This window comes from Serinus canaria, chromosome 3 (assembly GCF_022539315.1).
Source record: "Serinus canaria isolate serCan28SL12 chromosome 3, serCan2020, whole genome shotgun sequence".
Lineage (NCBI taxonomy): Eukaryota > Metazoa > Chordata > Aves > Passeriformes > Fringillidae > Serinus > Serinus canaria.
Window position 1 is genome coordinate 98,177,784 of NC_066316.1, and position 25,437 is coordinate 98,203,220.

The 25,437-nt window shown below is 42.3% G+C and overlaps 2 protein-coding genes and 1 long non-coding RNA gene across 4 annotated transcripts in view; all 3 read left to right on the forward strand.

Moving 5' to 3' along the window:
• TAF1B (TATA-box binding protein associated factor, RNA polymerase I subunit B) overlaps positions 1 to 6,212 on the forward strand; it is a 46,087-nt gene extending 39,875 nt beyond the window's left edge. Inside the window, exons 13-15 of the mRNA XM_009095134.4 lie at positions 290 to 360; positions 2,297 to 2,522; positions 5,544 to 6,212. Coding sequence (XP_009093382.2) covers positions 290 to 360; positions 2,297 to 2,522; positions 5,544 to 5,772 — 526 coding nt within the window. The 3' untranslated portion in view covers positions 5,773 to 6,212. The remainder of the gene's footprint in view (positions 1 to 289; positions 361 to 2,296; positions 2,523 to 5,543) is intronic.
• A 1,804-nt stretch (positions 6,213 to 8,016) lies between these two features.
• Positions 8,017 to 12,856, forward strand: LOC127059386 (uncharacterized). The gene is made up of 4 exons (XR_007777133.1): positions 8,017 to 8,264; positions 8,764 to 8,863; positions 9,548 to 9,695; positions 11,078 to 12,856. It is a non-coding gene; the product is annotated as an uncharacterized LOC127059386 (long non-coding RNA).
• A 623-nt stretch (positions 12,857 to 13,479) lies between these two features.
• The window catches only part of GRHL1 (grainyhead like transcription factor 1), a 41,286-nt gene continuing 29,328 nt past the window's right edge, over positions 13,480 to 25,437 (forward strand). The window contains exons 1-7 of one of the 2 annotated variants that reach the window (XM_030235848.2): positions 13,480 to 13,620; positions 17,090 to 17,276; positions 20,248 to 20,318; positions 21,818 to 22,208; positions 22,952 to 23,028; positions 23,826 to 23,982; positions 24,434 to 24,545. In XM_030235848.2, coding sequence (XP_030091708.1) covers positions 13,601 to 13,620; positions 17,090 to 17,276; positions 20,248 to 20,318; positions 21,818 to 22,208; positions 22,952 to 23,028; positions 23,826 to 23,982; positions 24,434 to 24,545 — 1,015 coding nt within the window. In that variant the 5' untranslated portion in view covers positions 13,480 to 13,600. Of the gene's footprint in view, positions 13,621 to 14,006; positions 14,127 to 17,089; positions 17,277 to 20,247; positions 20,319 to 21,817; positions 22,209 to 22,951; positions 23,029 to 23,825; positions 23,983 to 24,433; positions 24,546 to 25,437 lie in introns of those variants that run through there. The other variant, XM_030235847.2, reaches the window with a different exon arrangement.

Below are 25,437 nucleotides of genomic sequence, written 5' to 3' on the forward strand. Positions count from 1 at the left end.
TAAGCTTTATCCAGGTTATTTATTAAATGCTCACTTACTGTGAAAAATAGCTTATAAAGCTGGGCAGTTAACTGATTACAGTAGATCTAGGCTAATGTGTCTTGGTTTGCCTGCTCAGAAAAATATTTCCTTTGTATGTTGGAGAGGCAGTGGCTTTTAATAGTGCTAAACATTAGATTATTTTGATTTTAATTTAAAACTTTAGCAGTATTTGTAATAAGTTATTATTAATTTATTCATTTGGTCCAGCTTTGTTTTTATTAACAATTCTTACATCTCTTACTGGTAGGTATCTTTGGAGATGTGAAAAGCCATTGTTTTATTCAGTCAAGAATAAATCTAAAGTTCTAAAGAGAAGACGTGAGTAAACTTTGCTTCTTCCCAGCAACACAGAAATCTGCTCCAACTTTTCCCATCATAGATCTTCAGCTGTGACTGATAACATTTACATCTTAAAATATTTTGTCTCCTCTCTTTCATCTCTGGGTACAATTAATGTAGTACTGTTTTACAACTCGTGGCTGGAATTTTTCAAGCATGCACAGCTGAAACTGCCTTTGCCAGTCTTCCCAACAACCTACTGAGCCATGTCTCAGAATGAGTGCTCTTGTCCTCATCTTCTCTAGTTTGCCTTTATATCACTGTTCCTCGTGAGTTGTTGGTCTTCTTTAGCTTTCCTGTTTCCTCTAGTTTCTTGAATGCTTTGGTATGAATATCCCAGTATGTCCTTTAGTAGATCTTGCATGTCCCTCTTCTCCCAGTCCTTCTTGCAATCCTCTGCAGAAAGCAAGGAAGGTTTTAGTTGTGTAGCCAACTGCATGTGGTCAGAATGCAGGTACAGCTGCTGAATTTTAGTAGCTCTGGAGGTACTTGTGAGAAGTTTCTGGGATTTGTGTTGACATAAAAGTGAAGAAACAAAACCACAAAACCCCAGTTGTCTGCAGAAGTAAGGAAAACCAGAATTTTATTCAGCCTAATTAGATCTGGAGTTCTTAATTCTACATTTTATGTTATCCAGAAAGCAGCAGGCATTTAGAAAGAGATATTAAGTATGGCATGTGGTATTTTTCCTTTTCTATGTTTTCTCAGTTTCTGGAAGTGACTGGTTCAGGGACTTCTAAACAAGTTGTATAATCCTATTTGGTTTGAATTACACATGTTGGATTTCTCCTTCAAGAATGCAGTGGGGTTTTTTTTAATTACTTACTCTTCAAAATCCTGTTGGGGTGATCCTGCAGTCAAGTCATGTTACATGGAAAACCATATTTAGATGTATTCATTTCAAGCTGATTATTTATTTATTTATTATTTATTCAGATGCCCTTTAATTCCTGCATTTATAGGAAAAGAGATTCCTCTTCTGGTTCTGCTTCTCTTGGAGCTAGAAGAGGACCACTTAGATTACAGGGCTTTATCATAATGTTGTGAGCAGGAATATCACGTAATTGCAACTGGACAGGATTCATCTTAAAACAAATGTACCATAATAGAGACAGTGCTCTAGAACATTTATGTGCCAGGTACAAATTTTCAGAAACCTTCCTAAACTTTTGATTTTGATCATAGGTTTTAGTGTCATCTTGAAAGATAAACTTCCCAGTCCTTGGATTATTTTAGGAAGTTTTTTCCTGTTTTTTTTTAATTTCAATATATGAATGAGTTTATTTAAATACAGCTCATAAAAAGAAATTAAAGCTCCAACAATGTTTTTTAATCTGCTTTTTATCCTAGAGAAACAAGGCATAGGCAGTCATACAACATGTGCTGATCTATCATACCTTCTTTCCCTTCTCAGCCTCCGTAACTTAGGAAAGCTTGTCGTTCATTCACTAGCAGCAGGCAAACATGGAGTGGTTTTTTTTTGTTTGTTGTTTTTTTTTTTTTTTTTTTTTTTTGTTTTTGGGGTTTTTACCAGTTGAAATTTGCACCATGAAAAGCTTAACCTTCAATCCATGTGTGTATGGATTTGCTTTCTATCAGCATAAAAATCCTGGCAGTATCAAATGGATTTTACAGGTTTTGATTGCAGCAATGTTTTAGAGTGCCCCACTACTAATATCATTAAGCATAAAAGACATGGTATTTTTAATTATGTTTCAAAATGCTTCACTAAAACCTGTAAAGAAGGTGGCAGAGATAACCCAGAGACTTCCAGGATTTCTCAGTCTTTCGTGTAGAGTTTAAAAAAAATAAAAGAAATTTAAAAAGCACAAATACCCCATTTTCTTCTCATATTAGTCACTTCTAAACAGTATTCTTGTACTTAATACTTTTACATTTGTTTCTCTTTGCACAGAAATGGTTGTGAACTTACAAAATCAGTTTGGCAAGCTGTCTGGTTCAGTGCAACGTGCTGAAAAGCCAAATCCTTCAAGTTTTCAGTTAAGTTGGTCTGAAGAAAACACAGATGGGAGTTGTTTTCACGGCCATAGCCTGAAGGGAATTTTGCAAGAAAAATGTGGTTTACTGAGAGCCATGAACCCAGACTATTGGCTATGTACAGTTAAACTATGTAATGAGAAGTAAGTATTCACATTTTTGCTAAATAAATTTTGAAAAGTTCTCCTGAAAGTAAAGTCCTGTACATACATTTTTGCAAATGACAAATACAGGGTGTGTGCGTAGCTATGTGCTCACATACAGTTACAGTCATTTCTAGAAAGGGGTGTGTGAGGAATGGATAGTGTTGGACTGTGAGTAGACAAACTGTAACATGAAGAGTGATCAAAGTGAGCTTATGAGAAGAGAGGAGATGAGACAAAATCAACAACTAGTCACATGGCAAGAGTAGCAGCTAGGTGCAAATACTCACTTCATTTCTTTACAGTGTTTTATAAAAATATTTGTGATGAAAGTCACCAGAGAATGGAAAAACATTCCTCTCCTCCCTAGCCTCTAAAAGAGCCCAGAAAATTAATTTTCTAAATCACTGTATTGATTTTTTGATGGTGTTAATCACAATGACTTCTGGATCATATACCAGACTTTGGTTCTGCTGTTGGTTGTATTATGAAACCCTAACCCAGAAGAGGAATGTACTGGTGAATATCAGTGAAGAAGATAACTCTGTAGCTGGCTTGGAGTCTCCTGAATTTCTCATGTGGGGTTTTTTGAAAGAAGGTTGGGTTACATTCATGTGAAATGAGGTTTCATTAGTCTGTTGAGTACCATGTGGAATCTTTATCTGGTATATAATTTGAAATGATATTCAGAGATCAATATCCCCTATGCAGTCTTAGTGACACAGTCCTGTTTTAAAGCTTTCCATTCCCTCTGAAAATAGCTGGGTTTTACAGTTTGCTGTCTTTTCTGTCCTTCAGTGCATTTATTTGCTTATCTTTATTTTCCTTTTCACGTTACTTTTCACATACCCACAGTGACATGAATGGGTTGGAATAATGTAAGCACAGTGTTACATTACAAGAGGTTTGGTTATATGGATTCATTCTTTTGTATGAATAAGAACTTTTTTTTTTTAAAAGGGAGTAGAGGTAATAATCCTTTTACCACAGATTTACGTAAATCTTATGTACACGTTGAATGAGTGGATATTTCGGTGTATGTTTGTGTGAATAATCTTCCATGCAAAGTCTGTTTTTAAACCTACATTTTCATATGTAATATATTAAAATGGTAATGGCAAACTGTCATAGCCTTCATGAAACAAGATTTGAATTTAAATTCTTACCGGTTAAATTTCCCATTATATCATTTGCAATGCAAGTAGTTAAGTATACATCTGACACTTACTTAACATTGGAAAACAACATTTACTCCCTCAGATATGAGGGTTTATCCTCTGTGTATGTAGAATAGAACTAAAAAAAAAAAAAATCTTACAAATTCTCTTTATTTAAAAATCAGCATGGCCTAACAGGACTGCTATAATGCTTTATTCCTGGGACTAAAGTGTGATTACAGTGTCAGCAAAGCTGAGATCAGTCAAATCATTGGTGAAATGCTTTTATGTTTTATTTTTAAACTTTATTTTAAACTGGATTCTAAATTGATTTGCTGTTATATTTATTATTTTCTATTACTCTATTTATTATATTCTATCTAAACTATTTGCTATTACACCTAAGTCTTTAGGTGGCAGGAGTTGTACTCAATGTTCATAAAGGTCTTTTTCAAGCTGAAGGACTGTATAATTCCATAAGTGATGAGGCACTACAGTGTATGAAAAATGTTGTAATGCTTTTGTGGGGTGTCAGGTAGGGCAGAGGATGGGATGTATGGCGTGAGAGACCTAGTTCCAGGTTTCCAGTGTGGCAGACTTTGAGAGGCTCTGAACAGACTGTGCTTCCTGAAGTACAGCTTGCCTGGCACTCAGGACAGGTCTGGCTGTTCCTCTAGTTTGAGGTAAAATGTAAATGTTTGCTGGGCCAGAGGGAGCGAGCAAATGACTTTATAGTCTAGTAATTAGCACACTTACCTGTAAATTGGGACAGACAGATCCCAGTCGTTGTTCTGGTGAATATTTAAGACAGCTGCTCTGAATCAGACACAGGTAACATTTTAAACTGCTTCTCCACATCCCAAGGCAATACCTAGTAAGTTAGAAGATGTATGAGGTTTATAGGTGAATATAGCACCTGAACCTCCATATCAGTGTACAGTGTTTTTATTTAAAATTTGAAACTTTTAGTATTTTAAACTAAATTTGAGCCTTATCCAGTTTGGTGTTTTTCCAACCAAAGTTGGTGAACTTAATGTTTACAGAGCTATCTCTGCAGCTCGTCCTCTGTGTCATTTTTGTTCTGTCTGACACTTGTTACCAGCAAGTCTAGTCTGCTGTTTTCATTATAGACTTCATCAATAAAAACGCCTCATCATTTTCATTAATATTTTGACCATAAAAGCTACAAAATAATGAAGCAGAAGGCTGCTACAGCACTAAGTACTTTCTGTTGACCTCATCAGTGTTTGCTCGAGTGTTTCCTATGTTACACTTTTACTCCATTGACTTAATTTAGCTTTTCTCTCTTTTTTCTAGACATGTAATTTGTATTTAGCACACAAAGGCAATGGACAATAAATGAATGGGTCATTATCCCATGACATAGTGTCAGGAAAATGAGAGGGGAACCCTATGGAGAGAGAACAGAGTAAAGACCCTAAGGTGTCTGAATTGAATAGTCTTAGAAATTTAAAAGACAGGGTGAGGTACTCATTTTAATACTTTACTACATTTGCTAAAAGCTGGAAGAACAAAATTTATTCCATTTAGTCCTGAAAGGCAAAAAATGTATTATTTGCCTGGCTGAGTAAGATCCTGTTTCATAGTAGAAGAAGCTATAGTGGCTTTCTCTTCTTAGTGTGTTTGCACCAGCTCTGAAGATATCTTGGTTCAGTCCTATACTTCATGGTTTTCCAGGAGTGGATCACTTCACAGGAATCAACACTTTAAAACTACAATTGTGATTTATGCTGTTGGTAAAGTGTAAACTTTGTCTCTAATTACAGTTTAATGTATAAATGCTAGCTAAATACTAAATGCACTTGTAATTTAGGGCTTTTGATTTCTCCCCATTTCTTTTCAGATTATGTGGTCATCTGGCTCATTACAAAGAAGTGGAGTTTCCCCAGAGTTACCATTTTGTATTAGGGTTGTTCTCTTTCCTTCTGAGGATTCAACCCTCTTATATCCATGATGAGGTGTGTATGATAGAGCACAGACTTTTTAATAAAAAACTCTGTAAAAAACTAAAATACAACACAGTGCTAAGGAAGTTAAAAAGGCCTAAAACCTCCAGTATTAAACCCATGTAAATTAGTTGGTTGGATCCCAAACCTTGGTATTACATCTAAACTTATACTGATTCTTTTGTCTCGTGGACATTTTTTGTAAAGATAAGAGTGCTGAGATCTACTACTGTACTTCAGTATTATTGTGGCATTTTATCTATAATTTAAGTCACTGACACTGGGAAAGGAAACTGCCAAGGAAACTGTTAATGACCATTTATTTCATTAATTTGCATCAGAGCCAACACGAAGCTGTGAAATTACCATTTTTTGGGGCATAATTGTACATATTTTGAGTGTTCTGGACCTGACATTAGCATCTAATTACATTGTGCGATTTTGTAATTAAAATACCTATTTTTTTACTTACCATTGTATGACAGTAAATATCTTTCTAGAAAATAATGTTTATTTTGTTTTTAAATACTATGTTAACAAATAAAAAAAGCAGTTGTTTAATGTTGTCATTGCAGTAAGTTTTTTCTTTATTATTTCTAAACATCATTCCAGTTATTCTTGAACAACTCTGGCATTGTTTTCTACATTTCATTGCATGCTGTATATTTCCCAGTCCCTTGTGCCTGAGACTCTCATTTAGGTTAACACCTTTCAGGTCCAAGTTCCACTTCAGGCTTTGCAGATTTTGCAGATACTTCAGTACCTAGTATAAAACCTGATCCTATTTCTTGTGCAGCAGTAACTGCCAGGTCCTCCTGTCATTCTTCTTTTGCAAGGCTACTGTTAAAGCCTTGAATTTCTTCTGACCACTTTATAATGCAGCATCTTCAGCAGTTTGTGCCCTGGCCATTCCACCAGTTTCTCATGCTGGATCCTATTTATGCACCATGCTTTTATACTGTCCCAGACGACATGTAAATGAAGTTGGGTGCTGCCACTACATGAAAGACACCATAGCGATATACATACACATGTTGAACCTAGATGCTGTGCAGATACCCAGATGAATAATGATGCTTTCAGCTGAATGAAATTAAATTCATCATTTCCAACCATCAGTACAGAGTACAGAACTTACCAAATCTGTTTGATCAAAACCAACAGCTATTTCTAAGCATTATTATAACTAAGAAAAATGGTGCCTGCAGACTTGACAGAGTAATGACTTCCTCTCTGAGCAAGGGCTTCAGTGAGATGTAGTCTGGGAGGATAATTGGTTCAGTGAGTAGATTGCGAAGGGTTTAAACCATGAAGTTGTTTAAAAATTGGGAACAGGTGAATGATAGGAGAGGTGATGTGCCCTACCTGTCTGGAGCAAGTGGTAAAGTGGTATTTCACATAAAAGCAGTAATATGGTGTCCTGATTTGGGGTGACACAAAAAACACAGTTTGGGTGAAAGTTTTTGCTTTTTCAGGTATTTTAATTAGTTATTGCAGCACAGGGATTTAAAACAATGGTCCTATAAAGTGACTAACAGGTAGATGAGAAAGCATAGTTTTAGCCATACAGCACTAAACTGTGCTTGATGTGGGAAGAGGAAAGAGACTGAATTATTACTTGGTTGTATGTGTAAAGAGATTTCGTAAGTGGGCACAGGGTAGTATGTCTAAATCTATTGCCATGCTGTGCTAGATACCTCAGACTTCTGGCGAGGTGTGTCTGAACTGATGTTTACATTAGTGGACCTGGAACATACCAGTTTAAATATCCTCTTGTGTCTGGTGTTTGTGTTTTAAAATTAGCCATTAAATATTATGTTTTACCTCACCTGAGTGAATTACTAATATTTGTAGGTATTTGGTAAAGTTAGTCTTTGTACTTTTCTAAATGAGTATTTGTATCGGTTAAAAATCTACAGAAGCGTAATACACATTGTCACTCTTTTCAACAGTGCTGGCTCAAATGACTGAAAGCCTCTCATTCTTTTTACTATAATATCTGTTAAAGTTTTGAATTAACTATCTAAAAGACACTTCAGTATACTTAAAGGATTAATTTAATTCAGAAGTCTGTATTTGAACGACTTACACACTTAATTATAGGTAGAGCTTTCTTCTAAAACTACTGTAGCAGTAAAATCTGAGCTTCACAAATTAAAAATACTGTGCTCATTGTTACAAATGTAAGAAAGCTCCCTTAGATGTTAGACTAAATTAAGGCTGTACTTTAATAAACTGGCATAAAGCTTGCAGTTAATCATCAAGAGCCGTGTGCCTTCTGGACGCATAGGCTAAGAGTCAGATTTAAAATAAAGGGTGTGCCCCAAAAATGCTTTTTGTTCGTTCTATGCAGTTTAATCAATCAACACTTGTGTTGGAGTAATGGTGTTTAAGAAGCTGATGAGCCCCAGGAGTGCCTGATCTTGGGTGAAGAGTGGCTGGGCTCTCCTGGGCCAGCTGCTCCCAGCGCAGTGAGCACCAGCCGGAGGCGGGCCCAACAGACGGCTGCGGGCATCGCCGGAGGGCAGGGTGTCTGCGCAGCCTAGCACTTCCAGTCACCTCCTCTTCGCCTTGGAAATTACAGCTCCTTTCTGTAACTAGTTGCTGAAAGTGTCCAGGTAAAGCTCAGCTACTTTTTTGTACTTAATCCCGTGTAAATTTTGAGTAAAAGAGGCTCCCCCTTGTTTAGTTTCTTACTCTAAAATTTGAATGACAGTTCTTAAGTATATAGATAAAGGCAAGTGGGGGTTCAGAATAAACTTTTAAAACAGTATATACTGAGAAGACTTAATTAATTATTAACTTAGACAATAGCAAATCAGTTCTTCTAAGATCTTTATGTACCTTCTAAAGCAAATTTTCACTTTTTCCTACTTTATGTGTTAGAAAAAAAAAAGTGTGTTTAAATGGGCAAAAGTAACCTGGCTTTATGAATTCTCCTAAGTGCAAGCTTTCTGTTGTTTTGCTGGAGAAATACAACAGATGTTTCATTTTCTTTTGAAAGGAACAGCCTTCAGCAGAATTGGTATTTTACCCTTACTAGTTTTTCACTACATCAGTGTGTGTGTGTTCTCAGTATGAACTTAATCTCAGTCAAATACATTTTTATTTTCAAAGTTTTGCTGTTGTCCAGACATGAAGGAGATTTGGCTTACATAGAGTGAAGGGCCTGAACCTGATTGAACCAGAGAATGAGAATCAGCAAAGCCCAGTGCCTGTAAGCAATGCTAGTCTAATTTATTTGCCATGGTGTTTTGCATGGGCGGCTTCCCTGCAATTTCATCTTTTCTAACCCATTTTTAGCACAACTCCTGAAATAATCATGTGTGGAAGATTTAAGAAAATTTCATGCAGTATTGCAGGCAAGGCAATGAGTATCTTGCTTTCTCATAGCGTCTTGGAAATCTCAGAAACCCCTTCCTCAAATGGCTTTTCTCCTGTTTTGGACAAATAAGACTTCTGCTTGTTCTGAATAAAAAACCAGGATATTGTAATAAATTGTCAAGAGGATAGTCTTGCAGGGCTGGGAGCAAAGGAGCCAGGACCCACAGGGGTTTGGGACAGGTGAAGTCTGGATATGTTAAATCCCCAAAGGTGTCTGCCCCCTAGATCATCTGTCCTTTCCCCATGTCAAACTGAGTAAGTTTTATTCTTCACGGGTGGAGAAAAATCAGGATGACTCTGTGTAATGAATCTTCTATTTTGATCCAAAATGGAATGGGCTTCCCAGCACATATGGTTGTAGATATTTCTCGGCTGAGCATGTTTGTGTGTGGGTTGGTTACGGCAGTGTCCCTCGCTGCATTTGTCCTTGTGCTAAATGCAGGATGCTTTCCAGCATCTCCTTCACAGTTACTGGTCCTGTATTTCCTAATGTGTGATGCTCTTTGTTCCTGGCCAGGTTACATGAGAGAGAGCATCAAGGAGATGCCATGATGTGGAAACAGGCATATGTGAAAGATCTTTCACTGCTCCTTTTGCTAGGATGCTGCTGAAATGGTGAACAAGTAAGGATTACCAGAACAGGAGATGGAGGCTGGTGTCCTCAGGTGAGATTACTGCTGCCCTTGTACAACTGCTCATGGCAGCATTTCCAGAGCCAGAACACACCTCCCCTGCCCTCTGCATCTACATTCTGCCTCCAGCAGTACATCAGGCGATTTTAGAAGAAATACAAGCACTTTCCTGGGGTAATCTCATATGGCTGCTGTCTGTTGTAGAAGTACTCTGTGTCAGCTCATAGACCATCCCACTGACCCAGCAGTGGCTTTGCTCACCAGCTGCAGACCCTGGCAGAGTTTTGTGGCAATGCCACCTAGCATGTTCAGTGCCTGTGCTGCGATCCTGGGGTGCTTGTGTTGTGCTGTGTTGATATAAAATTGTGGCAAAGAGTTGTTTCCTGAACTGAGACCCAGGGCATTCGTAACTCCGAACTGGGCAGCTGGTGGCTTCCGTGCTGCAGAGCAAAGTGGGTTGGGCAGGGAACAGTGGGCAGCAAAGGAGCTGCACATGCTGTCCTCTCACAACACCAGTGTGGGCCCATGTGGCAGGACCCATGGGCACACCAGTCAGCCCCAGAGGAAGCACAATACTGACCAGAGGTGATAAGTGCTCAGTGAAACTGGATGACATGCTAAAGATTTTATCGTCAATAAAATTTTAGGTTTTAGGCTGACTTTTTGTATGATATAGGCTGCTGTAAAATTGGTGAATTTCTATTGTAGTAAATTCAGAGTGTCCTCAGTCTGGCTGATGGAACTACATCTCTTGACCCTGAGTAATTTATAACTACTTGTCCCTAGTATTTTGTAACTAATTTTAACAATATTTACATTATCTTTAGGGAGAAATATAGAATCAAAAGGGAAATCTTTAAGGAGTGCATGTAGGGATATGACTGAAGTGGAAAGCGAACTGTTTCTTTGTTTGATATTTCACACATTGTACTTTCATTTATTCTATACCTTTTTTCCATCTCTTTCTTACAAGGCATTTCCAGCTTCCTTTTCCACTGTCACTCATCTGTTTCTTTCCCTTGTGCCTTCTTTTGCCTTAGTTTCCACTGAGTTTGTGGAAACTCTGTCTGGGCTTTTTTTGTTGGTTTGTTTGTTTGGGTTTGTTTTTTATTTTTTATCTCATTGATGTCTTCGGGCTTATTCTGCAAGGGTCAGTGATCAGCTTTGGGCTCACTTTTCCAGGTCTATCCTTAGCAACTACAGGCCTGTTGGCAGAGAAGGAAAGCTTGCCTGGTGTGCTATGTAATAGAAAGCATAGGAGCTTCCCTGCTCTTTACATCCAGCTCTGCAGCCCAGCTGTTGTATCTTAGGGTTTCAGATTAAGCAAAAAGTATCTTGTTTTGACTCCCTGCCGTGTTTTGTGAAATCAAAGGTACTGCCACAAACCTGATGCAACTTGTTTGTTTATTACACAGGTGTGAATGACCAGAGCATGTAGATGATAATTATCAGGTATGAGATTTTAAACCCATATTTGTTAGGTAAGTCATAACAGTAGCTAATTCTTGTCCAGAATAAATCCCAGTTTCTCTACACAGCAATGTCAAAAGACAGGCTAGGAAGAGGGATAAGCATGAGGGAACGGTGCCAATGATGTATGAGTGTGGTGGGGTTCCTTCTGTGTTTTGAGTGGTGTTCATTTAAAAGGAAACAAATGTGTGAAGAGGGGAAGGAGAATGCTGAAGGAAGGACTGAGGCAGAGGGAGAGGTTAAAGGAAGGGCATGAGATGTGGAGGAGAGCAGTGAATTTGAGATTAAAGGGCTGAGAGAAGGAAGAAGCTGGAGGGAAGGCCAGTCAAACAGAGCAAGGGAAGTCCTGCCAGAGCACTGCCCCACCAGGCTGGCATGGCTTTATGCCCTAGCTAAAGCTCTGCTAAATCCCTTTGTGCTTCTTGCCTGATTTTACTTGGTGGTGATGCAACCCAGCTAGTGACATCACATAAGCACACCTACAAGTGGTGTTGCAGAGTCTAGATTGTGACCGGCAGATTAGTCAGCGGTGTCACAATCCGGTGTTTATATCATTGTCTCCTGAATGTGGAAGCGATTGCCATGGTGATAACCAAGTTTTCATCAGTGGATCAGGCTGTTAAAAAAAGGCATCCCTTTTGCAGAGACAAACAGCTTTGAGTTATTTGGAATAAAATCATAGTAAACTCAAGTTAAGCAGAAATACCAAGTGTGGCACATCACTAAAATTTTAGCAGTTGAGGTGCAATATAAACATGTGACTGAACTCCAGCACATCCTGCATCTGGGTCACCTATGGCTACAGGGCAGTATTATATTTTATTGTTAATGAAAAGTGTGCCCCTGTGCCAAAAAGCAGCTGTTGCGTCTGCATATCCCAGAATTCTATGAACAGATGCAGGGAGCATGAGGAGTGAATGGCACCTGAGAAAGTCAGCAGTCCTTCCCAGGACTTGCGATTTGAGCTGGTTTTGTAATTTGTATCGGAAACAAAGCAAGTTATACTTGTTTGGAAAAATGTAACTTTCCAGCCTCTTAATCAGATGACAGTATTTTTTTCATATGTGAGATCAGATAACAAATTTCTTCTATGTAATCTTGAAATACATTTTAAAGATGGGTTCAAAATATAGAATACTTTTTATTGCATGTCATAAACAATTTACATCAGTTCATTTCACTCTGTAGAGCGAGATCCTACTTCAGTATTGGTATTTATCTTTTGCTATCCTAATGTCAGTATTTGCAGATCCAAACAAAGCATTTTGTTTTTAGAACACTAACTGTAATCCAGTCAGAGGATATTAAGCAACTTCCAGGATTAGACCCTTAGTTAAAGTTTGTCTTCAGTTTCATATTTCCTTTGGTTGGTTGGTTGAATTGTTCTTCTATAATTTTGCATTGGAGTATATCCTGTACAAATAGGGAAGAGATTTTGACCTAGAAGGAGAGACCTCTTATTAGTGAGCATACTTTTAAATTACAGTAGCTATCTGAAGCATCTTGACATATGATAGATAGCGCTGTTGCTATTTGGGTTTGATTCAACTTGTTACTTAGACAAGCAACCTCCCACCCCTATTTCTCAAGGAGAAACTCAAGATCTTTCTGATTTAACTTCATGCATGCCAGTTTGAATAAATCTGCTGTTTGTGGTGCTGCTGTTGGTGTTACACTGGAGCATTTTGATGCAGTTTCAGCGCTGACCACGTTGTAAGTGTCCCTTGCTGCCCAAACCCGGGTTCGTCTGAGAGGCAACGAATAACACATGGATCTGCTGCCCTTTACCAGCTGGTGCAGTGCTTGTGCAAATTCACAGCATCAATTAGGTTGGAAAAGATATCTGAGATCATTGAGTCCAACCTATGACCAAACACCATCCTGTCAGCTAGACCAGAGCACTGAGTGCCACATCCTGTCTTTTCTTAAAAACCGCCAGGACAAGGAGGCCACCACCTCCCGAGCGCCCCATTTCAATGTCTAATCGCTCCTTCTGCAAAGAAATTCCTCCTAATGTCCAGCGTAAACCTTCCGTGGCGCAGCTCAAGACTATAGTAAAGACAATTCATATGATTGTGGCGAGTTTAGATTTTCCTAAAAGTGGTTGTAGTACATGAAAAAGAAATAAAGTTACATGGGAGGGGAGAGAGGGAGAAGGGGATCCCATTTTTAGCGCGGGAGGGATACTGGGGTGCTCGGGGCTCCGTCCTGCCGCCACCGCCCCAGCCCGCGGAGCCCTCTCACCGCCGGCCCCGCCCCCGAGCGCGCCCGACCAATGGGGCCGCGGAGGCCCCGCCCCTGGGCCGCGGCAGCCAATGGGGGGCACGGCGCGGCGCGCGTCCACCTGCGGCTGCGGGAACACCTGAGCGGGCGAGAGGAGCCGACAAAACCCGTCGGAGCGGCGGGTGCGCGGCGCTGCTCCTCCCGACCCGCCCGGCCAGTCCTGCCGCCCGCTGCCTCCGCCAGACATGACACAGGACTACGACAAGTGAGTGAGCCGGGCGGGGGAAGAAGTACCGCGTCCGGTCGGACCGGTGCTGCCGCCCCGCCGGGGGGCTGCGGCTAGAGGGGCTCGCCGCCCGGGGGCCGGGCTGGAGGAGCCGCTCTCGCGGGTCCGCCCCCATCGCTCCTCTCTCTCGGAGGAGTACCCGGAGGCTGCAGCGGGGCGGCGCGAATGGCGGGGGGAGCGGGGGCTGAGCCCGGGGGGGGAGCCGGCGGCGCAGCGGGGCGACCCCGGCGGCCACCCCGCCCCACGGGGCTAGCGCCGGGGCTGGGCCGGCTTTGAAACCCGACACCCGCAGCGAGGCGTGAGGCCGCCCCCCGCCCCGCCGGGCCGCGCCTTAAATGCGGGTGGCGGCGGCAGCGGCCGCGCCGTCGGGAGGAGCTGCCGGGCCGAGGGAGCCGGGCTGAGCCCCCGCGCCGCTGCCCGGCGGCCGCAGCGGCCCCCATGGATTTCTACGAGGCGCATCCCTCCGGCAAGGTGGACTTCGGCAGGTAAGGGCGGCTCCCGGCGAGCTCGGCTGCGGCGACCCTGGAGTAGCCGATGTTGGGTCCTGTAAGAGTTACGCTGAGCTCGAGGTGTGTGTATTCTGTAACTTCGTGATGTTGAATACGAGACGTCGCCTTCAAGCGGATCCCAGGCTGTGTTGAAGGACTCGGGTCTGTTGCTGCACTTGTCACTGTGTCCATCTGCTGACAGTGGCCGTGGACACCTAAGTGCCAGAAAATGGGGTAGCTCTGAAGTGATTTGCTTTCAAGAACCGATTTAAAAATTTCTCTACTTTGAATGATTGGTGACTCAAATGCATTCCTTTCCTAGAGAATGTGTAGGATTTTAAACCCAACTTTTTGTTCAACACGCTGCTTTCTAGGAAGAGGACTCCAATGTAGCAGCTCACTTAACTAATGTCTCTAACTAGGATTTTTCATAAGTGTTATTTTCAGTGACACTTAGTAGATGAGGTCGTAGCAATTTGGGTACGTCCACTTTGCTTTTCTGGCACACAGATGCCAGTGACAGAAATCCTCTGCGTTAGAGGTGTGCTCTGTGCAGGAGCAGGCACACCATGGCTGCGCAGCTCTGGACCTCACAGGGTGAGGGACAGGACGGCTGGTCCTGGAGCAGTGAAGGAAGGAGGAATAGTTTCTGTGGTCTGAACACAGAACATCCCAGGCTGGGGAAGCCTCGCAGGCAAAGAGTCTCTGCTTTTTGTAGTATTCCTCTGCTTCCATTGTGGCCAAGAGGAAAGTAAAATTGGGAAATTAGTAGAACTGCTGTAGGAAGCTTAATTTTCTGCCTCTTCTGGATTTCTACTACTGTGTGAGCAGATCAGCATGCCAGTTATCTTCTAAAACCTAGAAAAAAAAAAAGATGTGTTTGCCTTCTCTTATCAATATGTTCTCATTTTCCTGAAAGAAACTGTGGTTCTCCTGAAGTAGGGAGTTCCTGCCAAACACGATGCTTTTCTTGATAATTCTGCAGATAACTTTTTCTGTGCTTTTTTAGGTGGGTGGGTTACCTTTAGGGCTGTGTGCATTGAATTTCGGTGTTTCAATGACAAAGAAAGCACACAATAATACATAGGTCTTGCATTTGCTAGGCTTCTGGTTAGTTGAGGCTTTTGTTCTCAGTATTTTTGGTTTTCTGATGATTTTCCCTTCCCATGTGAGTATCGTGTTGCTGAAGAGAATCAGCGTAGATTTTTTGTGAGTTCAGCAAAGCTGACTTACCCCTTCAGCTTGGTGGAGATGGATTGAGGGAACTGCATCCTGGTTACTTCAGTTGCCTTTTCCTGAGTTTTCCCATTTGCTCTGGGTATTGGAGGATTCCTTTATCCTATTGTATAAGAACAGGAGCTTGTACTATGTCCCTAAAGAATATTCTGCTTTGTCTTCTGTGGGTCATCTCACTGATGGAAAGTAGCTGTCCTCTGCGTTTGGGTGTCTCTGTCAGTGTGTACACAAATACGTATGAAGACCTAAAGAAAGGGCTTGGTACAAGAACTTGTCTCTTTTGTCATTTTTGTTTGCTCTTCTTTCATCTACTTAATACTGATTTATAGCCACAAAGTGCTCCTACAAGTCCTGGAAACTCCCACTTGCTTTCAGTGCCTTCAGCTCAGCCAAGCTGTCCGATGGCAGCTCGGCAGGGTGACTTGTGTAACTGATAAAGTGTCGAATGCATAATTTGCTTTGCAATCTTTTTGGTAGAAGGTGGTGATAAATGTAGGATACTGCTAAGCTGATTATGGTGATTAGAGTATTTCACAACTTTCTATTTCACAACTTTTTGTATTTGTAGTATATTTCAGTCTCTGAATGCATCTGGGTAAATAGATGAAAAGTGGATTCCCTACTAGGAAAAGGTTGTGAAGGTGGTGGGGGGGTTTTTTGTGGGGTTAGTTGTCTTTAAATAACTACTTTTCTATTTTAACAATGGCAAATTCACTAAAGATGTCAAGTTTGGGTTTATTAAGGAAAGTAAAAAAGCATCCCCTTCTCCCCCTGCCCATCTGCAGTAAACTAATGTTAAACTTGCACTGGGAAGAAAACTGAACTGGTTTAAAAGTCAGATTTAAAAATTAGCTTGAGCTAATGATGAAGCACATGTTAAAAGATGAAGCGTATGTTTAACCAATAGAACCAAAAAAATATTGTCTAGGCTGGCAGGACAACATTTTCTACACATCTTGCTTTTGTCTGCGGACAGAATGTCCAAATCATTTTGGAGTTTGTTGGTTCCCAGCAATCTCCAAATGTTCAGAGTAAATATAATTTTTTATACAAATACTGTGGCACAACGGGAATAACTCATCTTTTTCCTTTTTCTTCACTCATCTGAGTGTGTTTCAAACTAGTGTGCTGGATTATTTCAATATTAACTAGGCAGTAAGTTGGGTTTTTTTCCCCCTTGTCAGAAAAAAACACCGCCAATTTCATTTGAACTTCCCTATGTCATCTGTAACTTATCAGTAGCTTCTAGGTGGTGTTTTTAGATCTGTTCTGAGAGTAAAGACACTTGAAAGCACCGGAGAAAAGAGATGTTTCGTTAATGCACGTTTTGTAGTTCCACATGGGAACTGGATCAGGTTGTACCTTGGCAGTTTTACATGGGATGTGCTGGAGGCTTTGTAGGTGGTTGGCCAGAAAGTGTGTAGCTCTTTCTGGGCTGGATTCAGAGCATGAGCAGGTCAGTTGTGCTCTTACATGGCTTTGTCTTTTTGTAGAGGCTGGTGTAATCCATCTGAGTTTGGTCAAATTAATCCTGATTTACTCTGAGCATGAGTGAGATCAGAATTAAGTTTCTGAGCTTTTTGTATTGACTAATCCTTGCAGTACACTGAATCAGAATATGAACCACATGAAACTGGGGCAACTAATTTTGAAGAACTTTTGGAATGTTTCTCGTGTGTTCTAACAGGTGGCTTTTTTTATTTCTTCTCTCTTTATGATTCAAGTAAAAGACCCGTGTTGGTTCTTCAGAATGACTCTCTCTACTCTCAGAGACGTCCTTACACCAATGAAGATGAGGCCTGGAAAACTTTTCTTGAAAATCCCCTCACAGCAGCTACCAAAGCTATGATGAGCATCAATGGGGATGAAGACAGTGCAGCTGCCCTCGGACTGCTCTATGATTACTACAAGGTAGATTGGCCTGGGTTTGCTCTGGTAGCCAGCAGAGCTCTTGTTCCACCTGTAGAAAAGGTGTCATTTGCTAGAGGATTTTACAGAAGCTGTGAACCGATCACACGGACTTTAAACAGTGTGGGTTTTAAATTGAAAAGACCCTATGTCTCTCTTTCTGAAAATTTGTTTTATTTTTAGCTCTGTAAAATAAGATCCCCTAGATCTTGATGTAAAAGTTAAGTAGCACTTTGCTACTTTTCAACTTGAGTAGCACTTTTTTTGTTGACCCCAGGTTCTGCAAGAGGCAATGTGTAATAGAAATAGTCATAAAGAGTGACACTTTAAGACCATATCCCTGCCTGAATATAAATATACATGGAGAAACTCCTTTTGCTCACATGATCCCTATTCTGGTGGGCCTTTGGCTTTTGCTGGGGCTTTGTTGTGTTACTTTAGGCTCAGCTGAAACTAAGATACAGTTGCAGGTTTTTGGTGGCAGTGGGGCTGAAGTGTCCCCCTGAAAGAGTTGCTGTCTGCATCCCTCTAACCCTCAGTGAGCTTCAGCTGCTGTAATCTGTTAATCCTTTGATAGCAGTGATTGTCTTGCCCAGTGTTTGTGGTCTTCTCGGAGACCTGTGCCTTTCTGGGTGCTTGCAGCTGAACTGAGCAGAGAACATTCTGGTCTGCATGGGGTGCATTTTGCTGAGCTCTGTTTCCCAAATACCAAAAGCATAAGCTGGAGTAGTTATCTCTAGCCAGGGCAGTGGAGACCAGCAAGCGTTTCCAGGCAGGGACGGGTCCTGCTTGTGTTGGGACGCCTGTGTTACGGTGGCCTGGCTCACTGGGTGGAGATGCCTGTTTTTTCTTTGCTGAGCATGCAGGAAGGCCAGGAGGCTGACTTGGCTTTCCTGCCTGGCACTTTGGCTTGTGTCTTTTAACAACAGTGAATGCAGTTGCCAGCCTCAGTTGTGTTCTTCAAGGTGAGAGAACACAATCTAGGAGAGATTGACTGGTGGAGACAAAATCCTTGCCTGCCCTTTAAGAGTTGAATATGTCTTACGTACCGAAATGTTCTTGTAATGCTTAATATGGAGATTAACACTCCACACACACATGACAAAATGCCACAGACTCACTGATGTGGATGTTATTTAGGTAGTTTTGTGAGAAAACTGCCTTTCTGCTTTGTGCTTGTGCTTACTATGCTTTGGGAAAAAAAAACCCAAACAACAACATGCTTTCACCAGAACAATTTTAATCCACAAGATCAATTTTGATTTCTAAACCTGTAGATTACAAAAAGAATGTTGATGTTGATCCTTCATGCTCAGCAAAGCAGAAGGGATTTGCTGTACATTAATGCTTAATTCAGGGTTTCCTCTTATGTTTGGGTATCAGTGGGTGTACAGAAAAATTTGGTGGAAGAACAGGTAGGCTGCACACTTGGGTAAAGCACAATGGCTGGAGGTTGAAAGATTTATTGAGGGCTGTTATGGAGTAATGTTATAGAGGGATGATGTTGAGGCATTTCTAACACGCCCCTCTGCATATTAAAGGCAGCTGATGAGATCACCTTCCTATAAAAAAAACCAAAACAGTAAAACCAAAAAACTTTTGTTTCCTTCCATTTAACTATTGAGCTTGCTCAACTATGGTTAATAAGGTCTTATAGAAAAAACAATTTGGATAAAAATTCTTTCGGGAGTGTTGGCCAAATGCAGCTTGGAAAACTCTTCTTTTTCAGTGACTAATTAGCATTGGCCTCCGAGCAGTCTCCATCTAGAGGTTCTCCAAATTTTGCTCGTTACTGTTGGAAATCAAACAGTTCTGGTGTTTTTGGGGCTTCCAGGCTATGTGTAAGAATGAGGATGTTAGTTTCCAGTCGGGGCTGTGTAGAGAAGAACACTGCTGGTGCCAATGTGCCCTCAGTCCTTGCCTTTGTGCTGAAGTGGTTCCCCACTCTGGACCCAGGCTGGCAAATGGAGGCAGGATCTGAGCAGGCTTTGGTGAAGGAAAGTGGTGGGAGTTCACTCCTCTGTACATACACCAGAAGATGTTTGCTTTGCTCATTCAGGAGGCGTGATGAGGGTGACAAAAGTCCTAGGCCTTACGTGTGGGTTGGCAGGAGAGCTTGTGTGGACTTGCAGTGTGGCTGAAGAGACCTGAGCACCACAGGCTTGTGCCAGCAGCTGCAAGAGCTGTTTGGGTTGCTGGAGTGCTGGTTATGTGCTCCATGCAAGGAACTGAGCCATCACAGCTCCAAGAGGTCACCTTCTCCTGTGTGCCTTGGCCTTGCAATGCAGCCAGGAAAATGGCACATGTGTGAGTGAGGTGACTTGTTTGATTGATGTTGTGTTTTCAGGGCACATCCTGTCCGTTGCATAAAATACAAGAAGCAATACTGAGCTGTCTAAAATCCAGAATGCTGGTTACATTTTGTTTATAAAAGGTTTAATACAGTTTTGGCTAGTGTGTTTTGTGTGGCCATACATAAATATGAGCTGTAGTATCTCAATATGTTTATTGGACATGATGCTCCCCAAATTCCCTGATCACAGAGGAGAAAGGAGAGGCTCAACTGGTCTTAGAGGGGATGGCCTAGAGAGCATGCACGTCTCCTTGGGGAAGTGGCTGTGGAACAGTATCCTTTCACAAGCTTTGAGGTCATCCAGCAAACTGAACTCCTCTCTGCAGAGGAGAGAGCCTGCACTGCCAGCAAATCTTGGGAAATCTCCTCTTGGTCCTGCTCACCCCAGGACTGGTGCTTCAGCCATGGATGAATGGTTTTATGCACTGATGTTCACACCACCTGGTGCTGGCAAGAGCTCAGGGCTGACACAGGTGACTGAGTTGGCTACATAGGGATCTGTGGGGCATCTCCTGGGGCTGGCCTGGCATCCAAAGCAAGGCTTCATTAATTTGACCAAATTTTAAGGAGCTAATTTTTTTGTATGGGAGGAAGAATTGAATTATGTCTTATATTTCTCAGGTTCCAAGGGAGAGGAGATCTTCAACAGCCAAGCCTGAGGTAGAACATCCTGAACAAGACCATAGCAAAAGGTATTATTTTTTATTATTGCTTCTCTATTTCCTCTCTTCCCTCCTTGACCATCAAAGCTGCTGAAGGAAAGTAACTTGCTGCACTGTGGTGATGTGCTGGAAGAGAGAAATTGTTAGCTTTTACTCTGTGCCTCTGTGTTGCCCCAGAAACAGGATGGGGATTGAACCATGGTGGTGAGAGCTGAGGCTCAAACTGCTACTCAGTGCCATCTATCTGCTTTTGGTGTGCTGATGTCATGCAGCCAGCCTGGCAAAAACTGCTCTCTAACATTAGGTGCAGGCATCCCCCCAGGCTGCAGTCACTAGTGACACTTTCCATTTTTCATGCAGTCAGTTAAGTTACTCTCTGCTGATTTTTGTTCTCAGCAGCATTTCTGTGTCATGCACGGGAGAGTTGGGAAGCTCTTCAAAGTGCTTGTGATTTGGTTTTGTATTGTCTGGGGACTTCCTTTGTATCCTCTGGAACTTCTATCTCACTTCCCCTACCTGCCTTCCCTCTCTTGTGCCTCCCAAGCAGATTCTACTGATTAGGTGAATATAACAAATGGGAGGTTCACTCAAGCCAGTTTCCACTCCCACCATCTTCTTCCTTTGGACAGACTAGAATGCTTTAAGGACCTGAGGTGAGGTTTTATGGTCTGGCTGAGCTGATTGAGTGACTTGTTGTCAAGAAGAGCAGGCTGGTTCCCAGCCACGTGTTCCCACTGCTCCTCTTGAAACAGATTGGGTCTCCCACTGATCCATCACCAAACAGGGAGAGAAAATGTGGCTAGCTTTCTGCCAGCCAGGCAAGCTGAACTGGCTCACCAAGGAGGTAGGGGAATGTCTGAATTGGTGTAAAGGAGGGGGCAGGAACAATTGGTGGGGAAAGAGAAAGAGATGGCAGGCTGACTTAGTGGTTACTAGCCATGAGGTCAGCTCAGCCACAGATCTCAGTGTTGTCCTGGCAGAAATAAGTGTGGTAGGGTGGAGAGTGGCAAGTTATGCAGACCACTCCCAGAAGTCTTGGTGCAAACCACTCCCAGGAGTCTTGGTGTGGATTTTCTTGGGGGGCTGTGCATGAAACAAGAGGTGTAATTTCCCTGTTAGTGCTTCCTGGGTGGTGCACAGTCCTGGGGCAGAGGAGCAGCAACCTTGCTGTCCATCCTTCTCCCTCTGCCAAAGAGCAGCTTCGTGGAGCCTGTGTGTGCCAGTGTGTGGTGGGAAGTGCTTAGTTTTGGTCTGCTGTTCTCCAGGCAGTGAGGATCTGGGCTGTGAACCCTCACCCTTCGCTTCAGGGTAATTACTCTCCAAGGTGGGATGATTAACAGTGGGAGAGGAGTTATGGGTTTTTTTTAATGAGTTTCTCAGCTTTTCAGGTTAGGATTGAGCTTTTCTGTGCAAGCAGGAGAGTTTGTGTCAGCTGTCCTTGTCCAAAAGGTTGAAAAGTTTTTATAGCTCTTGTTTAATGAGAAAATAAGCTGTATAATTTATGCCTAATTTATTTTTGCCCTTTTAAGGAACAGCATCCCAAACGTGACAGAACAGTCGCTCATTTCTGCTGGAGAAAACAGGGTCCAGGTTCTGAAAAATGTGCCTTTCAATATTGTACTTCCACATACCCCCCAGATGGGCATGGACAAGCGAGGCCACCTCACGACCCCTGACACGACAGTGACCGTGTCAATTGCCACGATGCCCACGCATTCCATCAAAACAGAGACGCAGCCGCACGGCTTTGCCGTGGGCATCCCGCCAAGCGTGTACCATCCCGAGCCGCCCGAGCGCGTGGTGGTCTTCGACAGGAACCTCAATCCCGACCAGTTCAGTTCCAACACCCAGCCTCAGAACTCCCAGAGGCGAACGCCAGACTCCACCTTCTCGGAGACTTTCAAGGAGGGTGTGCAAGAGGTACCAGGAGAGGCAGCTGCTCTGTGTGTGTGTGTCTTGATCTGGATGGAGAGATCCACTTCTGTCTTTAACTGTTCTTGTTGCACGAGCCAGAAATCTGTCCAGTGGCTTAGAAATAGAAGGCTTTCCCAGAAAAGTGCATAATTAAAACTTAGTAAATAAAACCTTCACAACATGCAATCATTATCAAAAGTGAATGACTAATCTGACTAGTGACAGAGGTTTTGGCTTGCAGAGTGTGGAAATAGTTATCTCGATCCATAGAGCCAGGTTTTGCAAGAGTTCAGCACTCTGTGGTGCCTTTGCAGGTACTAAACTGCAGTGACTGTATGTAAGCTTCCTTACTGCCAGTTTCTAGGTGTGGTGTGTGTCCATAGAAAACAGTTGGATTATGTAGAGCCCTTGAGTGAGAAAATCTGTGGGTTTTGTTTTATGATACCAATTGAAAATAGCAGCGTAACCATGTTTTGATTTTTAAGCCAAACCTCAAGGACCTGTGTAGCTATGCCTTTTGAGATTTGGGAAAGCATTAAAATTTTGCCTTAAGCTGACTTGGAAGGTTTATGAGATGTTGTGCTTAGTTGACACCCAAAAGTTTTGGATTAAAACACTATAAAGTGTCCTGTGTGTTGAAACCAAAAATCAATTGTGAACAATTTGCCTGACAGAAGTTCTGTGGTAAGGAGTATCTATTTAATATTGAGTTTTTGCTGCAGTGTTAATTGTTGTTTTGTCTACTCCAGGTTTTCTTTCCTACTGAACTGAATCTCCGAATGGCCAACATGAATTCAGAAGATTATGTTTTTGACAGCATCTCTGGGTAATGATTTAAAGCTCCCATTTGCCCATATCCTCCTGTTCTCTTAGTTGTCCATGAGCAAGCAGTACAACTTATGCCAATTTGCACCGAGTCACAGTTGGATTTTGGGGAGGCCTGTGGATCTCAAACCCACAATTATGTCTGCTTCTTTGAATTTCACAGTTGAAAATTGTAGCTGTAAAGATACAATTATATCTTTAAAGAAAACAAATACTTTGCGGAAAACTACCTGGAGGACCACCCATCTTCAGTTATCGTCCTTGCACCAAATCTGTGTCCCAGGGGAAGGGGCAGTACTGTCTGGGAGTGGTCTGGGAGTTTTCTTCCAGCTGTGTCCCCCTCCCTGGTGTGCTTGTCTTGCTGAAAATCTACAGCAAAAACAAGAGAAATAAAACTCACCTGAACTCCGGAGGAGGGGAGCAACTTGTTTAATAGTTGCAGTTGACGAAGAGGGTGGTGGCCACTGAGTGGCTTATTTGCTTGTGAATTTAATTAAATTCCTAATAGATACTTTTCTGTTGGTTGAGGGCAGCTTGCTGCTCTCAACCTGAATGGGGACCTTCTAGTCTTGCCTGCTGATGTGTCTTAGGATTTAGCTTGCCAAGAACTTCTCTTAAATGTTCATTCATGAAGGAAATGGCTGAAAAAGGGGCTCATCCTGTTTTCCAACTTCTTTGCCTGTTGATGGCTTAATGAGTCAGCTAACAACTTTTGGAATTTCTCCAAATTAAATGTGGAACGTTTAATCAGCTTTCCAGGAAAATGCCTTAGCAATCACTACCCTCTTCACTCTATAGGAATAACTTTGAATACACTCTGGAAGCCTCCAAGTCCCTCCGACAGAAGCCTGGGGACAGCACAATGACTTACCTGAATAAAGGTCAATTTTACCCAATCACGCTGAAAGAAGTCAGCAGCACTGAAGGAATCCATCACCCCATCAGTAAAGTCCGAGTGAGTGGCAGCACTTGTGGTTTCTTGGGAAGGAGGGTGTGCACCATGGTAACCTTAAAGTGCAGCAATCTAGACCAGAGCATCAGCACAAAGGCCAGCTTAGCTGTGCTCTTACGTCAGTGTTCGTTCCTTTGCTGTCCACCTACTGCCAGGCCAGCCCATCCTGGCTCAGACTGTTAAGAAGCGGTGTCAGCACTTGTGTAAAGGTGATGCAACACCTGGAATGAGATCCTTGAATTCTGGTTAGGAGAGCAGTTCTGCTCATCTCTGTTTATGACCCAGAAAGTGCTGTTGTCTGCCTTCCTGTTTGGCAGCGGTGTTCCAGGTATACTGTAGTGCCTCAAGTGGAAAAGCCTAAAGCTCCAAACCAAATGTACTCTCTGGCCTTTCCTCTATTTCTCTTTCGTGTTTTTGTTTGGTTTTTTTTAAACCTTTCCCTCTCTCCTTTCAGAGTGTCATTATGGTTGTGTTTGCTGAAGACAAAACAAGGGAAGATCAGCTCAGGCACTGGAAATACTGGCACTCAAGACAGCACACAGCCAAACAAAGATGCATTGACATAGGTAAGGAACACTCTTGTTGCTGATGTCAAACTTAAGACCTAATTCCTTGGCAAGGTTTTGTTTTCTGCCAACGCTTTGTTATTTTAAGGATCTTCTGGATCCCTCTCTCTGCCCTCCATAGCTTTGCTGAAAGCCTAGAGACGGTTTGTGATTGGAGCTAATGCTGTAGTTTTTTAGAACTTATTAAAGAGGCTGATTTTTTGGAGGATTTTGATTGGTGGGGTTTAGGGTTTTGTATTGGGAAATCCAACAGTCCCCTCCAGAGAAGAGGTTTTCTTAGAATATCCTGATGCTTGTAGCTAAGTCACAGCTTGTAGTCGCAGTGGCCATCCTAAATACTGTGTTTCTTGAAAGGACAAGACCCTTGTAGGAATACCTCAAGACCAATGATCCTCCTTCCCACAGCTTTGCTCACAACTCGTGTTTGGTACATGTAAAAAAAGAAAACACTGCAAATTTCCACTTGCCTCCAGACAAGGCTGGGGCTGGCTGGGTTCCAGCCTTCTCTGGCTGAAGGCTGGGCTGTACTCCTCGTCCCTTCCTTCTGTGAATCAAAGCAGGGATTAATCACTTGGCACTTAAAGCAGACGCGCATGCAAATCTTTGTTTGTTATTGAAGGAGTTTTATTGAGAGCTTATGTCCTCGCCATACAGGGTAGAGTTTCCCGCACATAGCACAGAACACCTCATATTTGGAATCTGCCTTTGTCACTGCAAAGTTGAGAATTTTTGCAAGTCCCATTTTGCTCCTTCCTTCTGTTTGTTGAGGGGTTTTTTGTGTGTGAGAACCATTTCCAGCCTCTTTAAAGATCCATTCCTAAGGTACAGTTCAGCCTTTTTTTTGCCCCCCCCCTCCCCCCCAAGGGGCTGCTGAAGAGTTACAGTTTCTGGC